The 27,935-nt window shown below is 37.9% G+C and overlaps 1 protein-coding gene across 1 annotated transcript; it reads left to right on the top strand.

Annotated features, from left to right (window-relative positions):
* The first annotated feature begins 1,163 nt into the window (after positions 1 to 1,163).
* On the top strand, positions 1,164 to 26,670 carry b4galt1 (UDP-Gal:betaGlcNAc beta 1,4- galactosyltransferase, polypeptide 1). Its single transcript, XM_079811684.1, has 6 exons — positions 1,164 to 1,646; positions 2,650 to 2,885; positions 9,439 to 9,626; positions 15,610 to 15,732; positions 24,532 to 24,636; positions 25,502 to 26,670. The coding sequence occupies exons 1-6, from the start codon at positions 1,352 to 1,354 to the stop codon at positions 25,629 to 25,631; spliced, it is 1,077 nt and encodes a 358-aa protein (XP_079667810.1). The 5' UTR covers positions 1,164 to 1,351; the 3' UTR covers positions 25,632 to 26,670.
* Positions 26,671 to 27,935: the final 1,265 nt, after the last annotated feature.

The following is a 27,935-nucleotide window of genomic DNA, read 5'->3' as shown; positions in this document are numbered from 1 at the left end:
GTCTCAAAATCCAAATGAATCAAATTGGATCGACTCACAAACGAGTCAATGAATGCATGCACGTCACCGGGTCCGCAAATGCACATCTTACTCATTGCACGCACAAATTCTGACTTACATTAATACAAAATCTTCAAAGTTTTCTATTCACAACTATGTCTCTATTGTACAAATCGCTGCACATTAATGTATAAAAAAATTTATGTTTTAATTTTGCACACACAAGTTAAAAGGAATTTGTTTGCGGATAGTAAAACATGTCTGCAACATTTATCAAGTTCATGGATAATTGTGCGTGCATTTATTAATCATTTTGAGTCTAAAATCATAGGTAAGAAAGAATCATGTTATGGCAGGATATGCTGCTGATCACAGAAATCAACACACGGGGGCGCTGTTCATGAGATGAGAAGAGCCCACCAGAAATAAATCTCTTGACTCTTGACTTCATATGATATGACTGTTGTCTAATGAGAATAATTTCCTTTGTATACCTGTAATATATGATATCTAACGTATGTAAAATCTGTATCTTCAAAATATCTTAGAATTTTTGGATAAGCTGAAGAAATAGCCTCAGTTTCTGAAAGAAGACAGTTTTACAGTAGCCTAACAATAGCCTACTACAAAGATCTCAAGTCTGTTTAATTATCATATTTGCATACAGTAAAAGACAGTAAAAGACACTTGAACTCTTAAAAACACTAAAAGTGCATGAGTGTTAATGCATTACATAACAAAATATCAAAATGTGACAACAACACACTGTCACAAAACATTTAGCAAAAAAAGAAATTTGTGTGGTCAAAATAAATTTTGGACACTTTCAGGTTGTCAAACGTTAGTGAAACATTTCCATATGTGAAATAAACTAGGCTACTACACACGTGGTTACACTGTATTACACCTGTGTAAACTTGAGGGTAGCCTAAAAACTTGAAAAGTGAAATTAGTTCTGAGAAAAGGTACTATGCAAATTCCACTTAGTTTGATATTAATGCGACAAAGTAGCCAACACACATCCTATTCTATTCTATTCTTTTATTTTTCAGGGTTTCTTTGCCTATATTTAATTACACTCATACACTATGAATGTGTGTGTGGGTGTAGGTATAGCTCATCGTTGCCTTTTTTTCCTAGTAAGTGCACTAGAAACGCCCACCGCTGTCTCCAGTGGATCTTCGCTTTTCAAGACGGCTCTTCCCCAATGCCTGAAAAACAACGATTAACAGTGGCCAGACGGGATCAATATCATAAAAAGTTTCATGAAAAGGATCATCCGATGAAGGACTTCTTACTGAGTTTTATTCTTCGTACATGAAGCGGTCTCCCATAAGGCTATTTTGTGAGAATGCAGGAGTCGGTGCTGTTGAATGTGGGTTTCTTCACTAAATCATACGTCGTGCTCGTGTGTGTCTGCGGAGTTCACCTCATCGTTGCACTGCTTTTTTATTTAACAGAGTCACCTACAAAATTCACGAATCATTTTTTTACCTCACAAAAAACTAACCGAATAGATGCACTTCTCGTCCTGAATGACAATTGGACAGCAGAAACATATATGAATAAACTGATCAATACTAACGCAAGTAAAGATGACGTAGAAGAACCTACAGAATCGTGTCCTGAGACATCACCACTTTTGGGTAAGTTTTCGTGAACTTAAAAACTATTTAAGTAGCTATTTCATGTTACTGTTGTGTGTGTGTGTGTGTGTGTGTGTGTGTGTGTGTGTGTGTGTGTGTGTGTGAGTGAGTGTGTGTGTGTGTGTGTGTGTGTGTGTGTGTGTGTGTGTGTGTTACATTCACATCGAGATGGGGACTAGTTGTCATAAATTTTGCCCCAATGAATATTTTTCAGAAGAGGATTATTTTGAATTTACGTCATGTTCAGAATGTTTTGAACATAGAAAACTCACATTTGTGTTATTGGATTTATATCCAATATATCATTATCAATATATCCAATATATTGCATTTATGTCTTCGCCAAGTCTCCTAAATCATTTAGCAAGTTTCGAGCTATGTTTTTTTTTCTTTCTATTTCCTTTGTTGACATATTAACTATTAAAACTGTAAATTTGTGTTGGACAAATATAAGGATTTGTTCCTTTTTTGTTTATTTATAGGTCATACTTTTTATCATAAACGAAATACTTGTTTTAGATGATTTTAATTCTAAGAATCTGATTGGATGAAAATATGTGTAGTGCAGGATGAGTCATCAATATTTCTTTTCCAGAAGAGAAAGATTGTACATTTTTATTTTAAAATGTGATCAATGCCTGCTAAAAGATTTTAGGTGTACATTTAGCATACAGAGGACTCTGAAGCTAACAGACGAACTACTGTAAATATTACAAAATGTTATTTATCATCATCTTTAAAAAATATGTTCCTGTGTTAGGTGACACACATATATATATATATTATTACAAAGCTTTACCGTTTTATCAGTTTGAGTAAAAGAGAAAGCTGGAGAAAATTATTAGAGTGACTAAGAGAAAAAGAGACAAGGAAAGGAAGGTGGCCTGTTTGAAACAGGAAGTAAACTGTTGTTTCATGTTGTTCCTCTTTCATGTGCGCAAACCCTTTGACCCCCACTTTCTCTCACTTTCATGCTCCCTTCCTCTTCATTTTCCCCTTTCAGTGGGTCCAATGCGAGTTGAATTTTCGGAGCTAGTGAATTTGGATATGGTACGTAAAGACAATCCACATCTGGTGATGGGCGGCAGGTATAAACCCAGCGATTGTGTGGCTCTGCAAAAAGTGGCATTAATCATCCCATTCAGAAAAAGAGATGAACACCTGAAGTATTGGCTGCACCATCTTCACCCCATCCTACAGAGACAGCAGCTTGATTATGGGATTTATGTCATAGAACAGGTACAGCACTCACAAACTATATTTACTTGTACTCCATCTTACTCAGCAGGGTGGAAAAGAGATATGTGGTTCTTAGATACACTCACTTTACACACAAATCAATGCAATGAGCTGAAATCCACATAATCTCACCTGTCACCACACAAACCTCCAGTAGATTTACTTGTTAGACAGATAGATAGTTTGACGTTTCTTAAGGAGACATTCTCCTTGAAGTATGGAAATGTGGTGACATTGCTTTGCATAGATTATATGTTTGGTTTGACATTTGACTGCTTTGAAATTTGCTGTGCAATAACAATGAAAGCGAAAAAGAGGAATGTAACCTCTGAACACCAACATAAATAGAACATAGAACAAAGGCCTGTTTATTTGGATGTAGATACTTTTATGTATTTATAAGTACATTTTAAAACCTAACTTTGGATATTTGGTGCTGGATTGGGACTGAAATGCCTCTCAGGCTACTGCTATGTTAAGAATGGTCAGTCTGGGATCTGAAATAAACGCAACTGTTCAACAGTTTGGTGTCAGTCAGTAAGATGTTTTAATGTCTATTATGCTCACCAAGGCTGCATTTATTTGATCAAAAACACAGCAAGAGCAGTGATATTGTGAAATATTATTACAGTTTAAAATAACTGTTTTCTATGTTAATATGTTTTAAAGGTGTCATGAACTTTTAAAAAAATGTTATACTGTTGTCTGAGGTCAACTTATGACGTTTGCGTGTTTTTTACATTCAGAAACATCATAATGAATAAGTAATAGGTTATTTTCTGCATGTTTTTGAGGCTCTCTGAAAAAACGGTCGGTTTTGATGGACGTGCCGCACTGAAGACTTGGAAGTAAATGCCCACGGCTAGGATTGGATAAGATTTGCATATTTAATGAGTTTCCGCTTCCCTGTCAGTACACGTGAGGAATTGTTTTGAAAGCATCTGGAGAAACGTTCACAGGGCTCGAAAAATATCTTTATCAAACAAACACAATGATTTATCTCTCATCCACCTGCGATTGATTGGAATGTTTTTTCTGTATCATTTCGCCCGATTATCAGTGAATATAACCACGAACCGTACACACACACACACACACACACACACACACACACACACACACACACCGTCTGAAAAGCACATAGCCCCGGGACGTTGGCCTTTGCGAGCACTGGCGTTACAAGTCCGAGTCTGATCACGAATGAACCAATAACACCTTCTCCAGCCTGTGCTAAGGTATGTAATCAATACATATCAAATGATCTGTAACAATGCAATACTAACACATATAAAAAAAACATGTTTTACTCACTTAAAGGGTTAGTTCACCCAAAAATTAAAATTCTGTCATTAATTACTCACCCTCATGTCATTCGACACCCGTAAGACCTCCGTTCATATTCGGAACACAAATGAAGATATTTTTGTTGAAAGCTGATGGCTGAGAAAGGCTTCAGATAGGCCTCCATTGGCATTCCGTACATTCACACTTCCAAGATCCATAAAAGGCACTTAAAACGTCGTTACAAAGTCCATCTCACCACAGTGACTCTACAATAATTTTACGATGCGACGACAATAGTTTTTGTGAGCTTTATCCAACTTGTTCTTGTCTTCCGTGTGTGCCTCCACGACGCATGCGCGAGAATATGACGCAGATCCGGCGTTCGGACAGATGACCCAGAAGCGATTTGTTTACAAGCAGAGGAAGACGCGCGTATCTAAGCTGTTGAATTCTACATTGATCGTGCTTTAGGTCTCGGCGTAGTTCTCAAAATGGGGTTAGAGTGTGCATTTCATGGATTCCCGAACCCCGGCGCTACGTCATATTCTCACGCATGCGTCGTGGAGGCACACACGGAAGACAAGAACAAGTTGGATAAAGGTGTTATTTTGATTTTTTTTTGCGCACAAAAACTATTGTCGTCGCATCGTAAAATTATTGTAGAGTCACTGTGGTGAGATGGACTTTGTAACAACGTTTTAAGTGCCTTTTATGGATCTTGGAAGTCTGAATGTACTGAATGCCAATGGAGGCCTGTCTGAAGCCTTTCTCAGCCATCAGCTTTCAACTAAAATATCTTCATTTGTGTTCCGAATATGAACGGAGGTCTTACGGGTGTCGAACGACATGAGGGTGAGTAATTAATGACAGAATTTTCTTACAGAATTACGCACGTGAGCTGGAACCGGCACGTTTGTTGCTCGGTAGCGACCCGTTTAGCTCCACGAGTTGGTAGGCGGGCTTGAGGCGGTGCTTCTGCGTCCTATTATGTCAATGGTCGAAATATTGTGAGATCTCTCGTTTTCTGGGCCTGGTGTCTATAAAAGCTTTTCTTTGACTAACAAGGATGTTTTCAGCTCTGAAACTTACAGGATATTCTTATATCACGATGAACTTTTATATACCAAAGGCTCAAAGGAAAGTTGATTTCTCAATTCATCACCCCTTTAAAATGTAATTTATTCCTGTGAGGACAAAGTTGGATTTTCAGCATCATTACTCCAGTCTTCAGTGTCACATGATCTTTAAGTAATCAATCTAATATGCTGATGGTTGCTCAAAATACATTTCTTCTTATTATCAATTTTGAAAACAGATGTGCTGTGGTGTGTAGGTGTGCCGTGATACATTTTCATACAGACATTTTCAGCATTCTTTGATGAATGTAAAGTTCAAAAGAACAGCATTTATTTGAAATGGAAGTCTTTGTAACATTATAAATGTCTCTTTTTATCAATTTAACGTATTCTTGCTAAATAAATATATTAATGTCTTTAAAAAATGTACTGACTTCAAACTTTTTAATGCTTGTGTATACATTTGGTTTTGTTCTTGTCGTCATAAATGCTGCTGCCGTTCAAACAAAAGGGAGACATACCAAATAAGATGAAATTAATTTAAAACTTTTCACCTAATACATGGATCAGTACATAGCCACCTCCTCTTTGTTTCTTTTCTTTTTTTTTGTCATTTCAGCCCCATTGTCATGCTCCATTCACCTTGTTAACAGGAAAATCAGCATGCAAACTTCCATGCAGACTAAGAGTTACATGCTTATGTGCTCTTTTTCTTTGCGTGTGTGCCCGTAGAGTTGTGGTCAGAATTATTGGCACTCCTGGTAAATATGATCAAAAATGGCTGTAAAAATAAATCTCCATTGTTTATCCTTTTGATCTTTTATTTAAAAAAATTCACAAAAATCTAACCTTTCATTGAAGTAAAATAATTGAAAGTGGGGGGTAAATCACATTATAAAATAAATACTTTTCTCCAAAACACGTCCGCCATAATTATTAGCACTCTTTTATTAAATACTTTTTGCAACCTCTTTTTGCCAAGATAACAGCTCTTTAGTCTTCTCCTACAATGCCTGATGAGTTTGGAGAACACCTGACAAGATATCAGAGGCCATTCCTCCATACAGAATCTCTCCAGATCCTTCAGATTCCCAGCTCCATGTTGGTGCTTCTTCTCTTTAGTTCACCCCACTCATTTTCTATAGGGTTCAGGTCAGGGAACTGGGATGGTCTTGGCAGAAGCTTCATTTTGTGCTCAGTGACACATTTGTGTGTTGATTTTGATGTTTGTTTTGGATCATTGTCCTGATGGACCATCCAACCACGGCCCATTATAAGATTTCTGGCAGAGGCCGTCAGGTTTTGATTTTTTATCTGTTGGTATTTGCTAGAATCCATGATACCATGTATCTGAATAAGATGTCCAGGACCTCCAGCAAAAAAATAGGCCCACAACATTTTTACCGTGGACATGGGGTACTTTTTATTCCTGTTTGCACCAAACACATCTGGTGGGTTTTCTGCCAAAAAGCTATTTTTATAGTTTCATCTGACCACATAACCAGGTCCCTTTTGAATTTACAGCCGTGTCTGACAACTGAATATGCTGGAGTTTGTTTCTGGATGAGCAAGAAGGATTTTTCTTGAAACCCTCCCAAACAACATGTGGTGATGTAGGGGTTGTTCAATTTTTTTTAAAGGCTTACTGGCCCCAAGCCTCAGCTAATTTCTGCAATTCTCCATCTGTGATCCTTGGAGAGTCTTTGTCCACTCAAACGTTCCTCCTCGCCATGCATTAAGACAATACAGACACACGTCCTCTTCCAGGCAGATTCGTAACATCTTTTTGTTCTTGTCGTCTTAATTGCTGCTGCCATTCAATCAAAAGGGAGACGTACCAAATAAGAGATTCTGAAATTAATTTAAAACTTTTCACCTAATATATGGATCAGTACATAGCCACCTCCTCTATGTTTCTTTTTTTGTTATTTCAGCCCTATTTTCATGCTCCATTCACACGTCCTCTTCCAGGCAGATTCGTTATTTTTTATTATTATTTTTTTTAATCTTTATATTAAATTTATCTTTAGTTGATTGGAACTTCATCATTATTGCCCTGATGGTGGAAATGGGAATTTCCAATAGAAGCCACTTTCTAATTTTGTGAAGCTCCGCGATCTTTTGCTGCACATCAGAACTATATTCTTTGGTTTTACTCATTGTGATGAATGATTAAGGGAATTTGGCCATTGTGTTTCCTCATATTTATACTCCTGTGAAACAAGACGTCATAGCTAGACAATTCCATGTTCTTAGTCAACCTGGTGTGCTAAAAAAATAAATATTAATGGGAATATATTCAGAGATATTTTACTCATAAAAAATTCTAGGGGTGCCAATAATTGTGGCCAACGTGTTTTGGAGAAAAACATTTATTTCATAATATGATTTTCCCCCGACTTTCCATTCATTTACTTCAACGAAAGGTTAGGTTTTTGCTAATTTGAATGATAGATCAAAGGATAAACAATTCAGATTTATTTTTACAGCCATATTTGATCATATTTACCAGGGGTGGCAATAATTCTGACCACAACTGTATTTGTGTATTGATTGATTTAGCTGTAGTCATTAAAGGGTTACTTCAGTGATTAGCATTAAAGGGTAACTAAACCAACTTTTTTTAGTTAATGATCTGCAAGACTGAGGCTTTATTAGTGCTGTTCATTGATTCGAGTAAATGTTTTGACATTTGGGTATTAAGTGTTTTAATTTTATAATATATGGTGTAAAACCGTCTGAGTGCTGCCCTCTTAAGGTTGAACGGTGGCCACTGCAGTTGAATTTTCCTATTGGACGTTGTAGGTCATCGTGACGTAGGATGGTTCTTCCAACGGCTCATTACCCACGCCACTGGTACGAGCTCACCACGCCCCCAGAAATGTTTTCCCCAATCACATCACATGATGAGAACGGCTTCACTCCAGTATGAACTCTCACTCATGTTACTTGAAGTAGAAACGTTATGAATGAAATTTACTTGACACTTGCTTTATGATTGTAATGAAGAAAATGCGGTTAAATAATGCAGTTGTCAGTACACGTCAGGCCTTTCTTGCGGTATTATTGTCGCCCGTCATGTGCACAGAAGATCATTTTCATACATGAGACGCACTTTCAAACCCTGACACGTAAGTGGTTGCCGTAGTAACGAACAACAATACCGTAACGTGCTGGCGTATATAGTCTAACTTTTATTTGAGGAAATCTGTCTATAATAGGCTATTAGGTTTGAACTTATTGGTCCTGCTTATTGATTCAGTTAATTTGAATGAAAATACATTGTATGTATCTTATCTATTTTTAGTGGCATTCAGTATAAGGATTTGATTGTTCATAGATTAGGTCAGTTATCGTCATTTTGCGTCATCAAATAATTTTTTGGCCAGAGGCTAGAGATACAGCCAGTAGAAGGAGTTAGTTCCGCATGTTTTCAACCCGCCCATAGGGGTGGGATCACACTCACAGAATGTAAATGCGCACGGCCGCTCGGCTCGGGCATTCATAATGGAGCAGTGCGGAGCAAAGCGAGTGTTTCAACTTTTCAATTAATTCCTATGAAAGTTAAGCTTCCATAGGCATGAACTGTAAAGTTTGCGCCAGACTGGACACGCGTCGTGAATGACTACCGCGCTTACCTCAGCTCTGCTCAACTCAACGCTCTCGTGATGAATGAAATCTGACTCCTGCTGCATTTGCGCCGGGACGTTCGTTCGGCTCACTCACACTTTATTGAAAAGACACGTTCAGTTTTTAATTGTAGTGTCTATTCCCTAACTGAACAATTATTTTATTACTATGAAAATAAAAACGATGGTGGGGCGGTGTCATGGTGGGCAAGTGATAACCAGTGGCCGTGGCTTTGGGTGTGGCCTCGTAGGGCAGCGAAGCAAGTGCATTCTGGGAGTTGTCTTTCATCCACATGAGACAAAAATAATTGTTTTGTCTTTTCTCAGTCTAGAAGGCACCAAATTCAAAAATAATTTCTACTACATAAATGACCCAGTTTAAAGACACATTCATCTTCCCAGCGCTGAAGTACCCCTTTAAGGGCTTATCAATTTCAAAGCAATCTTTTTTGCATAAAACCTATGGACAGTTTACATGTGAACTTCACATTCCTGCCCAAAACATAGATATGTTTCCTCATATCATGAGATTTAATGTAAACGTGCTTTATGTTGTGTGTTTAGGACGGAGAGGAGACATTCAACAGGGCGAAACTGCTCAACGTGGGTTACGTAGAGGCACTAAAGGAGTACGATTATGACTGTTTCATCTTCAGTGATGTAGACATCATCCCTATGGACGACCGCAACACCTACAAGTGCTCCAGCCAGCCGCGCCACCTCTCGGTGTCCATGGACAAGTTCGGTTTTAGGTAAGATGAAGCTTCACCCATAAACTTAGTAGGACAGTAGTGGTGTCTGGATTATAGGCAAAAAAAAAACAGTTCCTGAAAAATGTATTTACCTAAAAACAAATGACCTTAAAAGACAAGCACAGGTCGCAAATTCAAGGTTTACATAAATTAAATATCCTGTTATGTTAGGCTAAAGATGGGTAATATTTAAATTATTTTTATGAAGATTGTCCCTGGATTATTTGAATAAAGAATTTGATTGCAGGGCAGTGCATTTTAATATAACCTGCTCTGACATGGTCTAAAGTAAACCCAAGAAAATCTTACGTAATGTAATGTAAATCTTCTTGCTGATAAAGGGCAGGAATCAACTGACACTGCTAATGACTTAAAGGGTTAGTTCACCCAAAAATGAAAATTCTGTCATTAATTACTCACCCTCATGTCGTTGGACACCCGTAAGACCTCCGTTCATATTCGGAACACAAATGAAGATATTTTAGTTGAAAGCTGATGGCTGAGAAAGGCTTCACACAGGCCTCCATTGGCATTCAGTACATTGACACTTCCAAGATCCATGAAAGGCACTTAAAACGTCGTTACAAAGTCCATCTCACCACAGTGACTCTACAATAATCATACAATGCGACGACAATAGTTTTTGTGCGCAAAAAAAAATCAAAATAACACCTTTATCCAACTTGTTCTCGACTTCCGTGTGTGCCTCCACGACGCATGCGCGAGAATATGACGTAGCGCCGGTGTTCGTGAATCGATGAAATACACACTTAAGCCCCATTTTGAGCACTACGCCGAGACCTAAAGCACGATCAATGTAGAATCCAACAGCTTAGACACGCGCGTCTTCCTCTGCTCGTAAACAAATCGCTTCTGGGTCATATGTCCGAACGCCGGATCTGCGTCATATTCTCGCGCATGCGTCGTGGAGGCATACACGGAAGTCGAGAACAAGTTGGATAAAGGTGTTATTTTGATTTTTTTTTGCGCACAAAAACTATTGTCGTCGCATTGTATGATTATTGTAGAGCCACTGTGGTGAGATAGACTTTGTAACGACGTTTTAAGTGCCTTTCATGGATCTTGGAAGTGTCAATGTACTGAATGCCAATGGAGGCCTGTGTGAAGCCTTTCTCAGCCATCAGCTTTCAACTAAAATATCTTCATTTGTGTTCCGAATATGAACGGAGGTCTTACGGGTGTCCAACGACATGAGGGTGAGTAATTAATGACAGAATTTTCATTTTTGGGTGAACTAACCCTTTAAAGGGTTAGTTCACCCAAAAATTACAATTCTGTCATTAATTACTCACCCTCATGTTGTTCCAAACCCGCAAGACCTTCGTTCATCTTCGGAAAAGAAATTAAGATATTTTTTATGAAATCCGAGAGCTCTCTGACCTCTCCATAGACAGCTATTTAATTAACACTTTCAAGGTCCAGAAAGATAGGAAAAACATTGTTAAAATCGTCCATATGACTACAGTGGTTCAACCCTAACTTTATGAAGCGACGAGAATGTTTTTGTGCACAAAAAGTAAACAAAAAGAACGACTTTATTCAACAATTTCGTTCTAGTCTGTGTCAGTCTCCTACGCAGTTTACGTTGTAAAAACAGTGCAGATCCCACATCATCACATGCATTGATGTTTGTTTTTATGCACAAAAAGTATTCTCGTCACTTCATAAAATGAAAGGAACACAACGACTTTTTGGGACTTTAGCCTATTCACCGTATCCCTCAGAGTTAGATAAGTCCATACATACCAGTCTCATCTCTGTGCGTGCCATAACTCTGCCTGACGCACCCACCACTAGCCTAGCTTAGCACAAAGACTGGAAGTAAATGGCTCCATCTAGCCTACTCTAAAATAACGCCAACATTTTCCTATTTACATGTTGTGATGTGTATAGTAACATTGTCTACTAAAAATTCAAAGTTTGAATTTTCTAGACCGATATGGCTTGGAACTATACTCTCATTCCTGCGTAATAATCAAGGAACTTTGCTGCTGTACCATGGGTGGAGCAGGTGTAATGAGATTACGCAGCGCCTGAAAATAGTGCTGCGCTGCGTAATATCATTGATACGGGGGATACGGTGAATAAGCTAAAGTCCCAAAAATTCGGCATGTTCCTTTAAGGTTGAACCACTGGAGTCACATGGACTATTTTAACAATATTTTTACTACCTTTCTGGGCCTTGAAAGTGTTAATTAAATTGCTGTCTATATGGGGTCAGAGAGCTCTCCGATTTCATCAAAATAACTTATTTTGCGTTCTGAAGATGAGCAAAGGTCTTACGGGTTTGGAATGACATGAGGGTGAGTAATTAATGGCCGAATGTTCATTTTTTAAAATCTATATTTATGTTTATATTTAAATTAATTAACTAACTAATACCACCATACAAGAGTCATGAACAATAGAAGTTGAAACAGGAGAGCCAGGAACAAGAAATTAATCTTTGAAATTAAAGCCACACAAAGAGGAAATGCCACATGTTGCTATAACACTATGTTGCTTTGGTTCTATGTATGTTACGACCCTCCTATGGCTGTTAACAATCTAGGGATTGAGGAGGGGAACATTTTAAACCCAGTTCTGGTTACCACCAGTAATGACCACTGGGTGCGAGATGAGAAAAACGAGATCACACAAATAACGGCGATTTAAACAATTATTTAATAAATATAGAACCCAATAATTAACCACAAATGAATAAACTCAATGAATATAAAGAAAAACAGATATACATAAAAATAGGATCTGGGGAGAACAAAGGTAAAACTGGATTGTGCCAAAGAAACTAAAATATTATAATCAAAAGAGTCTTACTAAACGGTTTCAAACTAATCCTAAGCTAAGAAAAGAAAGCAAAGAAAAAGTCTTCAGCGTCTGTGACGCCTTAAACTTCCCTACACTATCTGTCAAACAGAAAAATACAGAGTGTGGCACAGACCCACTAACCTAGTGTGTCTAAACAATCAACGTTCCTGAGTGTGCCCATGTATGTCACGTGGCATCTTACCTAGCCCCTTTTCTCCATCCAGATTGGCTTCGCTTTAAATGTCAAACTTCAAATCTCTCACATGAGAAGTCTTAAAGGGTAACTGAACAAGGCACTCAACATGACAAAAAGCAAAACGGCAACAGAGAGTTCAAACAAAGAGAACAGAAACAAACGTAACACAACAGAATCAGAACAAAAAAGCAGTCTCTCTTGCTGTGCGACAGCACGTCCCTTAAGAAGCGCATAATGCATTCCACAGGTGTTGATCATCGGATGAGATGAGGAGAACCATAGATATCCATAATAAAGGCTAGATGTCTCGTGCACGCTGCTGGCCAATGGAGGTCGACGTCCGCACCTGGCGGCCATCTTGTCACAGGCAGCTCGCTCACTCGTAACATTGTTTTCATGGGTGCTTGCACTTTTTAAATAACCATAACTTGCTCAATTTTCTGCCGATTTTCAAACTGTTTGGTTTGTTAAAAACGTCAGAGATGTAGTTATGACACTGCATACTTATGAAAAATTATTCATAATTTGTTCAAGCATCCATAATTATAGCCACGTTAATAACGTTTGTAAGAAACCAAATCATTTGTAAATCCGTCAAGATTTCAGTGAGATAAGAGTATTTGTGTTCATGCAGATCATCAGGTACAACAGAGCCCTGTCTGTGACAAGATGGCCGCCGGTGATGACGTTAGAGACTCCGCCGTAAGACAACTAGCCTTTATTATGGATATCTATGAGGAGAACGCCCTCAAACTAGCACAGCCAATCACGTCATCAGGACTGACTGACAGGTCAGACAGCCAATCAGCACGCCACCTGTTAAAGTGACAAGAGACAGAAAGGAACCTCACAGAAAACAGGAAAACCCCCAAAATACTCCAAATGTCCCTCGGGACGTAACAGTATGTGAAATGCTGCATTATTAATTATATTCAGCTAGCATGTATATTAAAAGATTTGTATTTCAATTAAATGCCGTTGTTTTGAACTTCCTATTCTTAAAAGAATCTTGAAAAGTAGCCTATGTATCATGGTTTCCATAAAAATATGAAGCAGCGCAACTGTTTTCAACATTGATAACAATAAGAAATGTCTTGAGCACCGAGTGATTTCTGAAGGATCATGTGACACTGAAAACTTGAGTACTAATGCTGAAAATTCAGCTGTGCCATTACAGGAATAAATTACATTAAAAAAAAAATATTCAAATAGAAACAGTTCTTTTAAATTGCAATGATAATTCACAATATTAAGTCATTCCCAAAAAATGCAGCCTTGGTGAGCTAAAAAAATCTTCCCAACCCCAAACTTTTGAATGATAGTGCCTCAGGGTTCCTTTTAAAGGCAAGTTGGTTCACATGACAGTCATTTTTGTAACACTCCCTGGAAGCTATTTTCAGTCATGCGAGTCTTTTAAGAATTTCATTAGAAATTATTTTTATTTTTCAAATTCATTCCCTGCCTTTTAATTGCAAACTCATGTGACATTACTCAGATCTTTATTTCTCTTTACTCTCCTTTTACTGTATGATGTTTACACAGGAAATATTTAATCAACTCATTTTAAAATTAAGCTCCAGGCATAAGTTCTCCCCATTTGTCTTTGTTGTAGTGTAAAGATCAGCCATTGGCCACACAATATGTAGCCTCAAAATATATTTTCATCAGCTGCCATGCTGAAATCAATTGTGTAAAGCACAAACAAATCTCCAGTTTGTGTAGAATACATTTTTAGTGATATACAAAGGATGAATAAAAGGTGTCAGATAGCAGAGTGGTTTAGTTGACCTATATGAAGACAAAGCCATTTGGTTCCTAGAACCTGAGGTGTTGTCAATCTTTGACCACAGTTTAGTTCTCATGACAATTAGGTTCTTTGACTAAGGAATGCTGCTTTTCTTCTTTTTACAAATTACACAATCATACTGTTATTTACAATAAAACTAGTTTTCTCTAAGCCTTTATGTTTCAAGTTGGGGGCATGTCAGTTAAAGAGTTGTAATGGAAACAAATTTGTATTGGTCATATTTAAGCTATAATTGTCATTGCTGACTGTAGCAGATACAAGCATGACATATACACCATTCAAATGTTTGGGGTCAGTAAGATTTTTTTAACGAAATTATTTTATCAATCAAAAAAGCATTGATAAAAATAGACAGTGAAGACATGTAATGTTACAAAAAAATATATTTAAAAAAATTAAATGACATTCTTTCTGGATTCATCAAAGAATCCTGAAACAACGTATCCCCAAAAATATTAAGCAGCGACTTTTCAACATTGAAATCTTTCTGAACACCATCAGCATAAGATTGACTTCTGAAGGATCATGTGACACTGAAGACTGGAGTAATGATGCTGAAAATTCAGCTTTGCATCACAAGAATAAATTACATTTTAAAATATGTTCACATAGAAAACACTTACAATATTACTATTTTTACTGCTTTTTAATCACAAACATCAATTACACACCCAATTGTATATCTGTTTTCTCTTTATATTCTCTAAAAATGCTTCCAGTAAAATCAAATTCACACCAAGAGCGACAGTATAAAGATAACTATGACGATAACTAACAGACAATATCACTCTGTTTTTTTCTAAGCGAGTACTGCAGTTATGTCAACTTTAAAGTTGGGTGGATTCTGATTGGCTGTCAATGTTTTTATTGTTCATCAGCTAGAAAAAAAAGTGATTCCAACAATATTGTTTCTCTGTGCCATTATTGTTATAGGTGTGGTGTGGACTCAGCTATTTTTACAATTTTAACAATTTTTAAAACTATATCTTTATCGTTATCCTTATAGTTTTCATACTTGGTGTAAACGGGCCTTAATTATGACATCCAAAATCATAAATAGGAAGTTCTCATTTGCACAAACGTATGGTTATTTGTATATATTCATTGTCACCATGACCAATTTTTCATTCAACAATTGTGTTTGAATACAGGTTGCCATATAAACAGTATTTTGGGGGTGTATCAGCAATGAGTAAACAGCAGTTTCAAAGGATTAATGGCTTTCCTAATAACTACTGGGGCTGGGGAGGAGAAGATGATGACATCTTTAACAGGTGAGGAAAATAACTGTTATTATTCATTACAAATTCTGTCCTATCATATATGAGATCATTTAGACAAACATGCAATGCTCTTGTTTTTTATAACCTATGATTTGCTTTCATTTCAATCATGACAACTCTCAAAATAGTTTTAGCACGTTATTGAATATGAAAATGTTAATGTTTTTGGACTTGGTGGAATAGAGTCAAGTCACCTTTATTTATACAGCACTTTATACAGCTTTACAGTGATAACAGGAAAATTCATTCATTTCGGCTGTACAATAACTTAAAATTAAAGTTTTATTGTTCAGCTGAAGTCAGTTCAGTGTTGATTCAGTTCCGTTATAAAAGATATTAAATGAGTTAATTTAATCTATAAAGCAGCTCTGCAGAAAACAGTGATGTCATCGTCCAGCTCAGTTCAGTTCTCATCCAATAGTGTCAGTGCCGTCAAATCAAGAATATTGTTGAACATTAACTGTCCCCAACTAAGCAAGCCAGAGGCGACACTAGCTCCATTTAATGGCACTTTTTGCTTCAATCTGAGTGAATAATTCAGATTGATGAATCCGAACGTAGAGTTTACATGAACGCTAAATAAAGTGATCGGGTTGATGTGCGTGTCTATATTTCACAAGCTTCTGATTGGATTTAAAGGGTACATAACACACACTGTTTCTGCCAGTCACATGTTAATCTTGAGTACCTATAGAGTACTATTGCATCCTTCATATCTCCGAAGAGTCTTTGGTTTTATCATATTTATAAAAGACATACGCTGTACCAATCCTTTCCGAAAACAGCCGAGCTCGTGCAGTGTGCAGAGCTAAAGAGACACGAGCACACACACAAAATACATCATGGCTTTATCCCTGGATAAGGTGGATAAGTTTCGACTCACTTTACATTTTTGTTGTTTACATTATATCACTTACGCACCAATTGCCAACAATACATTTGATGCAATTTCACTCACCCCTTGCGGTTTCGACTCGTGACTGAGAACAAACACACACACACTTGCAGAACTGCTGCTCCGGAAAAACAAACTGCATCCACTGTTTCCTTAACGCTGGGTTATTTGGGAAGCTGAACAAGGTTATCTTTCCCTCACAACTAAAAACACACTTCTTTAGTGACATTGTTGATTTTGTGTGGGCTAAAAACGAAATGACAGCGCTGGCAACGGCTTACGTAACTCGAACAAAGCTTGTTGATGATGGGCGTGCTCTTGCTCTCGCGCTGGTTGATGCACGCGCTCATCCGGAAGAAGCGCCCATACAAGGAATTCTGCCCTTAATGAAGTCATATAGGGCCATACTTGGAAAAAACCTCCCAAAACTTATTCGAATCCTGAAAGTGAATTTCAGAGTGACAGGACACTCATTTATGACACTTTATTCAACAGGAAGAACAACTCGTTCCACGCATCATACGTGACCTGAGTCACAGTGACCCAAATTTAAAAATGTCAAAGTACCAATGGAAAGAGGACCATAAGCTTTAAAATGGTACCCTAGTCAAAGTCATACCTTGAATGGTTTTAAAGATATACCCATTTGAATTATGGTCGTCCGGCCTCTTTTTCTAATTGAAAACCTGAGAAAAATTGCTTTTAAATGTTTTTTTGCCCGTTTTTTTGTTAATATCTTTCAAAATCCATTGCATTTAAAAGGGATAAACTATTTATTTTACAGCTTAATTTGACCAAAGACATTTGTATATATATAAATGCTATTAAACCAGGCTGAAGCTCAAATTATTTTAAAGTATTTTAAATAATATTTTAAAAGGCACTTTTACAAATATTTACTAACATCAGAAAGATTGAACAGAGGTGCTACATTTGTGTGTGTGTGTGAGAGAGAGACAGAGACAGACCGACCGACCGACCCCTAACTGATAAACACTTATTATTAAACATGTTAGACGCGAATTGAATTCCGTAATTTTGCATGGCCCAAACAGACGTTTAGTAAACAAAGCTAAACAGTATTGCACAATCTTTCTGAGGAGATCTGCTAGCTTGTTTACACAGAGCGCTGCTAGTCTGAAACGGGGCTTCCCATTGACAAACGTTCAGCGTTTGTGTCACTGTTTGTGTATGTTTCTAAGCTTTTTGATTGGTTCTATACAACTGTTGTTGTAACAGCTTAGGACCCAGGACCAGTTGTGAAAAATGAAGACCAAGAGTCAGGAGTTAAATTAATTAAAGAAACATTTACTGAAGAATAGTTTGCAGTTTCATCAGCAGAAGCCAGCTTCAAGTCTCACAAGAAGTTCGTAGGCCGCGCTCCCTCTACCAGTCTCTCTGCCTCCGCCTATCGTACATACAATTTCTGAACAGTTATACTGTTTTCAAGGTCTAACCACGTCATTACTGCAAGTTGAATTGGCTCAGAGAAAATGCACAGTCACGGTAAATTTCCACACAAGGAAAGACAGCAGAGCATATAACTAAACTAGGTAGACTAGTTGTCGCCCCATCACTAGAATTAGATCATTGTTGACCTCGGAGGTTGCAGAAAGGCGCAGAAAATGTCCATCTTCAATATTGGGCCTGCACAGATCATGCAACGCACACACACAAAAGCTCCCTAGAATCACAGCTCTCCCAAGGTTGGAGAGTCTTAACTACATATCAACAAAACACTTCACCAAAACATTCTGATAGTATGTGCTTCTCTCTCAGTGAGAGGTACAGACAGACCAATTCTTTAGTGTTTTAGTAAAAGGAAATATAAAATTAAATAAAAATAAAATGAAAGACAAATCCATATTTTATCTCTGGAAGCCGGGCTAAATGAGCAATCCCTGTTACTGCATTCCTGTCGAGTTGGAGGCGTGTGATGCCTCCAAAATCCAAACACACGACAACATGTTCTGAAATCAAGTGTTTCACACACCACCAGGACAGACCCTCAGTCACCACTCAGAGACCAAATACAAACTTTAGAAAATATAAAGGGAGAAACAATCATGGGTCCTATTGACTAATCAAAATCATAACTGGAAAGAATCATTAAAGTCATAATAATTATATAGGAGGATGAATATTGATTGAGGCTTTGATTATGAATTTAAGTAGGATATATATGTATATAGATTTAGATTTATTTATTTAGATTTATTTATTCTTTATTGTCCTCAGTAGAGGAAATTCATTTCCACAGACTGTACCAGAAACAACATTCAACACGTATAACATCAACATACCTACAGAATACACAGAACACATATTTTGGTCACATAAGTAAACAAACAAAGATAGCATCAGCAGCAAAGACTGTATAAACCTGAAATTATACATTATTTAAATTCAGTGCTCTTATAGCTGAGAGTACAAAACTCTTTCCTAGGCGTGATTTCTTATGAGGCAGCTGTCTGTATCTGCGGCCAGAGGGAAGAAGAGTGAAACATGAGTTGAGAGGGTGACTAGGATTTAGTATAATAGTATTTGCTCTACGAAGGATAGCAGTGTCAATAAGAGCTGACAAATTGGGAGTTGGGAGACAAATTATTTTTGAAGAGGTGATGGTAATTTTAAGTAACTTGTTTCTGTTGGTCAAAGAGAGCATGGTGAAATAACAAGTGGCACAGTAAAGAAGGATAGATTCAATGATACTATGATAAAGACGAAGCAAAAAGTGTGGTTTAACTGATAAAGTCCTAAGTTTACGTATGACAAAGAGTCTTTGTTGGCAGCGTCTATGAATGTCCATGATGTGTTGATCAAAGCTTAGTTTATTGTCCATGGTAATGCCAAGGTACTTAAAGCTGTCCACAATTTCTACCGCCTGGCCATTGATGGTAATAGGGCAGTGAGAGGTAGAACGTTTTTGACGTGTATCAATAATGAGTTCCTTAGTTTTAGCAACATTAAGGAGAAGATGGCTGTCCTCACACCATTTAATAAAGTGAGCAACAGATTGGTGGTATGATGTAACTGAATCGTTGCCAACTGAATATATACATAATTATATGGAAGCGGCGCTAGATTCCAGCATCTTTCACAACATTTAACTCCATATTCGGAGAGCAGAGATAGTGACATTTCAGGGGATACCTGGAGTATAGGGAAATCCTCCAAAGTGACGATAGGAGTTGAGAAAAGCAATGTTCATTTCCAGCGAATTTAGAAAAACTTTGTCAACTTTAATAGTCATTTAAATACCTTTACTCAATTATCTGGACTACGAAACTTTGGAGATTATTTTTGAATGTCTGTTCTTTGAAATTAGCTAAAAAAAAGAAAAATCTATTTTTTCATTGTTTTTCCACATTATCGGTCCGTATATCTTAAAATAGAACGTTGCGACTTCCGACTCATTTCGCCAGAACGTTGTCAACGTTCGTCACATACGTCAGTGCGCTATTTCTATGTCATTGCACATACGCAGCACTTCCCAGTTTCGGTTTTCAAATCGATCAAGTGTCGATCAAGTGTCCTCTCGATCGGATTACAAAAGGAATAAACCACCCCTTACAATCCGCATGAAGTTGTAATCAGATCTGGCCAATTCATTCCAATGGACGTGGTTACATGTGACTTTTTTACTCCGATTGTGCTACGAGTCAGATTACAATCGGATTATTTGGGTCCATGCAAATGCAGCGAGTGGCAAATATACTCCATCAGGTGACAGAATTGAGGGGGAAAAAAACCTTGGGAAAAACCAGGCTCAGTCGGGGGGCCAGTTCTCCTCTGGCCAACGAACAAGCATGCTGTCAAAGCAAGTATGGACTTGCTACTGCTAATCGATACACAGACAAGCTGCTGTGAGCATGTAAGATATGCTGCTACTGCATGGATACACATACATCCTATAGCAGATTTAGGTAGGTTGAGCTGGGGGAGGTGGAGGATTTCAGAGGAACTCTAAAGGCCAATTGACACTGCACAGACAAACGACAACAAACAAGTCTGTTGGCATTTGTTGAATAAGTGGTTGGATCGGCATCTGTTGCCGTTGGTCGGAGTTTTCCCAACTGAATATGTTCAATCTGCGTTTGTTGGGTCGTGGAAAGTCATTTGAAAGTGTGCGTCCAGTAAGTTTTGTGCTACTCGACCATTTCCGTGGGTGCTTGAGTTTGTCTGTGTCTGTTGGGGTAGTGTGAACAAATTTTTCATAAAATTTTAAATCCAACAGCCAACTTGTTTGTTGGTGTTTGTTTCCGTTTGTCTGGGCAGTGTCAATTGGCCTTAATAGCGCGCTGCAGGACTAGCCTACAGCAAACACTGGACCAGACTATTTAAATGTTGAGCAAGCAATCCCATTGGCTGCAGGATCAGCAGAGGCCAATCACATTGTGCCATGTGTTAATGATGTGATTGCTTGCAGATTGCATATAAATGAGTCTAGAGCTTCATGACCACTAGATATTTAATGATGGCTATTTTCTTTGAAGGCTGATGTTTAAAGGCATGAAAATATCAAGGCCGAGTGGAGACATCGGGAAATGCAGAATGATTCGTCATCGGGAAATGCAGAATGATTCGCTGGTTGATGCACGCGCTCATCCGGAAGAAGCGCCCATACAAGGAATTCTGCCCTTAATGAAGTCATATAGGGCCATACTTGGAAAAAACCTCCCAAAACTTATTCGAATCCTGAAAGTGAATTTCAGAGTGACAGGACACTCATTTATGACACTTTATTCAACAGGAAGAACAACTCGTTCCACGCATCATACGTGACCTGAGTCACAGTGACCCAAATTTAAAAATGTCAAAGTACCAATGGAAAGAGGACCATAAGCTTTAAAATGGTACCCTAGTCAAAGTCATACCTTGAATGGTTTTAAAGATATACCCATTTGAATTATGGTCGTCCGGCCTCTTTTTCTAATTGAAAACCTGAGAAAAATTGCTTTTAAATGTTTTTTTGCCCGTTTTTTTGTTAATATCTTTCAAAATCCATTGCATTTAAAAGGGATAAACTATTTATTTTACAGCTTAATTTGACCAAAGACATTTGTATATATATAAATGCTATTAAACCAGGCTGAAGCTCAAATTATTTTAAAGTATTTTAAATAATATTTTAAAAGGCACTTTTACAAATATTTACTAACATCAGAAAGATTGAACAGAGGTGCTACATTTGTGTGTGTGTGTGAGAGAGAGACAGAGACAGACCGACCGACCGACCCCTAACTGATAAACACTTATTATTAAACATGTTAGACGCGAATTTAATTCCGTAATTTTGCATGGCCCAAACAGACGTTTAGTAAACAAAGCTAAACAGTATTGCACAATCTTTCTGAGGAGATCTGCTAGCTTGTTTACACAGAGCGCTGCTAGTCTGAAACGGGGCTTCCCATTGACAAACGTTCAGCGTTTGTGTCACTGTTTGTGTATGTTTCTAAGCTTTTTGATTGGTTCTATACAACTGTTGTTGTAACAGCTTAGGACCCAGGACCAGTTGTGAAAAATGAAGACCAAGAGTCAGGAGTTAAATTAATTAAAGAAACATTTACTGAAGAATAGTTTGCAGTTTCATCAGCAGAAGCCAGCTTCAAGTCTCACAAGAAGTTCGTAGGCCGCGCTCCCTCTACCAGTCTCTCTGCCTCCGCCTATCGTACATACAATTTCTGAACAGTTATACTGTTTTCAAGGTCTAACCACGTCATTACTGCAAGTTGAATTATTCTGATTGGCTCAGAGAAAATGCACAGTCACGGTAAATTTCCACACAAGGAAAGACAGCAGAGCATATAACTAAACTAGGTAGACTAGTTGTCGCCCCATCACTAGAATTAGATCATTGTTGACCTCGGAGGTTGCAGAAAGGCGCAGAAAATGTCCATCTTCAATATTGGGCCTGCACAGATCATGCAACGCACACACACAAAAGATCCCTAGAATCACAGCTCTCCCAAGGTTGGAGAGTCTTAACTACATATCAACAAAACACTTCACCAAAACATTCTGATAGTATGTGCTTCTCTCTCAGTGAGAGGTACAGACAGGCCAATTCTTTAGTGTTTTAGTAAAAGGAAATATAAAATTAAATAAAAATAAAATGAAAGACAAATCCATATTTCATCTCTGGAAGCCGGGCTAAATGAGCAATCCCTGTTACTGCATTCCTGTCGAGTTGGAGGCGTGTGATGCCTCCAAAATCCAAACACACGACAACATGTTCTGAAATCAAGTGTTTCACACACCACCAGGACAGACCCTCAGTCACCACTCAGAGACCAAATACAAACTTTAGAAAATATAAAGGGAGAAACAATCATGGGTCCTATTGACTAATCAAAATCATAACTGGAAAGAATCATTAAAGTCATAATAATTATATAGGAGGATGAATATTGATTGAGGCTTTGATTATGAATTTAAGTAGGATATATATGTATATACATAATTATATGGAAGCGGCGCTAGATTCCAGCATCTTTCACAACATTTAACTCCATATTCGGAGAGCAGAGATAGTGACATTTCAGGGGATACCTGGAGTATAGGGAAATCCTCCAAAGTGACGATAGGAGTTGAGAAAAGCAATGTTCATTTCCAGCGAATTTAGAAAAACTTTGTCAACTTTAATAGTCATTTAAATACCTTTACTCAATTATCTGGACTACGAAACTTTGGAGATTATTTTTGAATGTCTGTTCTTTGAAATTAGCTAAAAAAAAGAAAAATCTATTTTTTCATTGTTTTTCCACATTATCGGTCCGTATATCTTAAAATAGAACGTTGCGACTTCCGACTCATTTCGCCAGAACGTTGTCAACGTTCGTCACATACGTCAGTGCGCTATTTCTATGTCATTGCACATACGCAGCACTTCCCAGTTTCGGTTTTCAAATCGATCAAGTGTCGATCAAGTGTCCTCTCGATCGGATTACAAAAGGAATAAACCACCCCTTACAATCCGCATGAAGTTGTAATCAGATCTGGCCAATTCATTCCAATGGACGTGGTTACATGTGACTTTTTTACTCCGATTGTGCTACGAGTCAGATTACAATCAGATTATTTGGGTCCATGCAAATGCAGCGAGTGGCAAATATACTCCATCAGGTGACAGAATTGAGGGGGAAAAAAACCTTGGGAAAAACCAGGCTCAGTCGGGGGGCCAGTTCTCCTCTGGCCAACGAACAAGCATGCTGTCAAAGCAAGTATGGACTTGCTACTGCTAATCGATACACAGACAAGCTGCTGTGAGCATGTAAGATATGCTGCTACTGCATGGATACACATACATCCTATAGCAGATTTAGGTAGGTTGAGCTGGGGGAGGTGGAGGATTTCAGAGGAACTCTAAAGGCCAATTGACACTGCACAGACAAACGACAACAAACAAGTCTGTTGGCATTTGTTGAATAAGTGGTTGGATCGGCATCTGTTGCCGTTGGTCGGAGTTTTCCCAACTGAATATGTTCAATCTGCGTTTGTTGGGTCGTGGAAAGTCATTTGAAAGTGTGCGTCCAGTAAGTTTTGTGCTACTCGACCATTTCCGTGGGTGCTTGAGTTTGTCTGTGTCTGTTGGGGTAGTGTGAACAAATTTTTCATAAAATTTTAAATCCAACAGCCAACTTGTTTGTTGGTGTTTGTTTCCGTTTGTCTGGGCAGTGTCAATTGGCCTTAATAGCGCGCTGCAGGACTAGCCTACAGCAAACACTGGACCAGACTATTTAAATGTTGAGCAAGCAATCCCATTGGCTGCAGGATCAGCAGAGGCCAATCACATTGTGCCATGTGTTAATGATGTGATTGCTTGCAGATTGCATATAAATGAGTCTAGAGCTTCATGACTACTAGATATTTAATGATGGCTATTTTCTTTGAAGGCTGATGTTTAAAGGCATGAAAATATCAAGGCCGAGTGGAGACATCGGGAAATGCAGAATGATTCGTCACTCGAGAGACAAGAAAAATGAGCCAAACCCACAGAGGTAATCTTCCGCACATACAGTACACACAGGGTGAATTCAGGTTGAATTGGACACTTTTTCCCAGTCATCTCAATGGCAAAAAGTGTCCCAATCAACCTGAATTCACCCTATATACACTCTTTAAAACAATGGTTCTTTAAATTGCATTGATGGTTCCGTGAAGAACCTTTAACATAAATGGAACGTTTCCAATGCACAAAAAGGTTATTTATGGTGGGAAAAAATATTATTTTGATTAGGGGTGGGAAGCACAAGGTACCTCACAATATGATACGATACACAATACATGGCTCACGATACGATAATATCACGATACAGCAATTCTGCTATAATCAATATATTGATGATACATCACGATATCTGTCTAACTAAGGAAACAAAATGCCCCTGAAAGGGTTAAGTGCAGGTTTTCCAGACTTTGGATTTAAACGTGGCTGGGGCGCCTCTTTCTTAGGATTTTTAGGCTAGTTAACTTATGTTCACGTTTCCCTCATTCATGTGTTGAGCGCTACCTTGAGGAGCCATGAAGTAGCAACTCTGGGAGCAGGGAAATATATTTAGAGTGCCTTATTTTATTAATTAAAATATTGATATTTGGCACCAGTGTTGTGATTCTCGTAACTCATGAAAAAGGACAACGATATATTTCCCTATCAGTATTTTGTCCCACCCCTGCGTTTGAGTATTAACATGTTCTTCATACTAATAAAACATTTGTTGAACTGTTTACTGAAAGGTTCTTTGGGGAACCCAAAATGGTTCTTCTATGGCATCTCTGTAGGCAACACTTATTTTTAAGATTGTAGACATGCATAAATACAAGACAGATTGAATGGTGTTCTAAAGCTGTATCTCTTTATTATAGATTTAAGAGAATTTCTCACACACGACAGACAATGAACACGGATGGCATCATATCAGTCAAATACGAAGTGATAAATACAGAGAAAGACCAACTCTACACCAAAATCAAAGTGGACATCGGCAAACCATGAAAAGAGCTCAGAAGAAACACTGCAATTCTTCAGGGATTTTAAGACTGCACAGCCATCTCCAAATCGTTTCAAACCTAGTGAACAACAAAGACAAAACAACACATTCTTCTAAGGAAAAGATGAATGGGTGTTCTTAGACTCACCTGTGTGCCTGCCTCATATGCATGCAAATCGTCTGTCTCAAACTTAAATGTAGCTCAACTTAAGTCTTGTAAATCTTCCATGCAAAGCAGCAGGTGAAGAATACGCCTCAGGGAACAACTGACTACTGTGAGTTTTTCAAAGACTTAACACAAACCTGCGCACTCCTTACAAAACCCTTTACAGAGCTTTTTATTTAAGACATAATTTGGTAGTAAATATGCATTGATCTTTCAAGTCTAACTTTACAATAGTGTCCATGCTACTATTTATTTGGCTATCACCAGACCAAGCTCAATCTTTTAAGATTGATCATTGGTCTGGGGAGTCTGCTCTGTATTTTCTACTGCACAAGAGGCGTGATCAATGGGCATAGTTCAAATGACCCTGTACGAAATTGGATAGTCCTTCAACCAATCAGACCAACGATCCATCGCTGCTCTATCTGTCATTATGTTAAACCCGTCAAGGTGGAGAAGCCGGTTTGTGATTGGTTCCCGCAAATTTGTTACAGAAGCAGGATAGAAATATGTACAGGTTTCCTGCCTGAGCTGCAGGGCGAAATCAAATTGCCGGCAGATAGACTGGGTAAACCCAGCCTGATGTTACTATGCTAAGTACTCAAACACTGAGTAATATTCATTAACAAAATGTATTCAATACACTGGTATTGTTTTGTTCCATTGTTTAACAATATTATATACATAACGGACGCTCTTGTTAAGTGTTATTTTTCCAATAGAACATAATTTTAATTGGTGGAGGTTGAGTGTTGTGTACTCCTTAGACAATGAAAAATATTTCACACTGGGCCAATGGGTCTTATTATTTGTAACTGATATAATTTTGGGGGGGAAATAGCTGTAGTTTAATAAATAAACAAATCATGAACAATGACAAATTTCAGGCTGTTTTCCTCTTTGCAACTATGAAAGGGAACTGAAAAGGGAAGCGCTACCATTGCTGATGGGAAAATATTAGTATAGTACACAGATATATACAGGCTGCACATCGCTGAAAATACTAAAAGCCCTCATACTGTACATTTGACCAAAAAGTGGAAATTGGTTATTTTTGCGTTTTTCTGAGCAATTTCATTCTTCCGGGTTGAAAAGCAACGTCACGGAATGTGAGGTAGAAGCGTGCCTTCAGAGTGTGTGACTTGCTGCGGGCACGATTCTACCTCAGCCTGCACTCTGCGTTTATTCATGAGAGTGAGCTCTTTTAACCCAATCACAGCACTGTACGCTCACCATGTGGATCAAATAGAATAGATCGTATACAGACTGGAGTGAGCGCGTTTCAAGTTTTTTTTATGGACATATTTCATACATTCTAGTGCTCTAAACATTGACCAGCACCGTGTATGCGCACACATTTAATCATGTCGTCTTCAAATGAAATATGTGTGCAAATAAGGACACTGATACAGCCGTACGTCTGATCATGAACGCAATGACACAATGGATTATTCTGATACACAGAAGACAATGACGTAGACAGAAAATTCAAAGAAGAATGGGCAAAAAAGTAACAATGCCTTTATTCTTTCTGTGTTAAACTGATGTGTGTCGTTTGTTCAGAGACTGTAGTGCTCTTTAATGTATTGAAAATATTATTAGAACTTTTAAATGTTCTTCCGTGTTTCTTTTATCTTCCCTGTTATAGGGTTAGATTTTTTAAATGCATCAAGGTACCCTCAACTCTCCGTGGTCATTTTTTTATATTCATGTGTCTGTATAATGAGTGTGTTGTAGTTTTATTGGTTGTTGTCTCCCCTCTTCCCCTTTCCACAGATTTACACGACTATTTTTAGAGCCTTTTTGCAACTACGAGGTGTGAACAACCAGGCTAAAACGGGGGGACATTTTAAGAAGTCTCTTATGCTCACAAAGGATGCATTTATTTGGTTAAAAACTGAAATATTGTGAAATATTATTACAATTTAAAAACAACTGTTTTCTATTTAAATATATTTAAAAAATTTAATTGATTCCTGTGATGTCAAAGCTGAATTTTCAGCATCATTACTCCAGTCTTCAGTGTCACATGATCCTTCAGAAAGATTTGCTGCTCAAGAAACATTTCCTATTATTATCAATGTTGAAATCAGCTCTGCTGCTTAATATTTTTGTGGACACTGATTTATTTTTATTTTTTTCA

This window comes from Gobio gobio (genome assembly GCF_949357685.1).
Source record: "Gobio gobio genome assembly, chromosome: 3".
NCBI lineage: Eukaryota > Metazoa > Chordata > Actinopteri > Cypriniformes > Gobionidae > Gobio > Gobio gobio.
Note: the sequence above shows the minus strand (reverse complement) of the source record. Positions and strands in the feature narration are given on the sequence as shown.

What these genes read in the sequence shown, in the direction of transcription:
- b4galt1 (XM_079811684.1), top strand. Translation starts at nt 1,352, where the DNA reads ATGCAGGAGTCGGTGCTGTTGAATGTGGGTTTCTTCACTAAATCATAC. An exon ending in GGATTTATGTCATAGAACAG is followed by an intron (nt 2,886 to 9,438) that starts GTACAGCACTCA and finishes TTGTGTGTTTAG; the next exon opens with GACGGAGAGGAGACATTCAA. An exon ending in ATGGACAAGTTCGGTTTTAG is followed by an intron (nt 9,627 to 15,609) that starts GTAAGATGAAGC and finishes GTTTGAATACAG; the next exon opens with GTTGCCATATAAACAGTATT.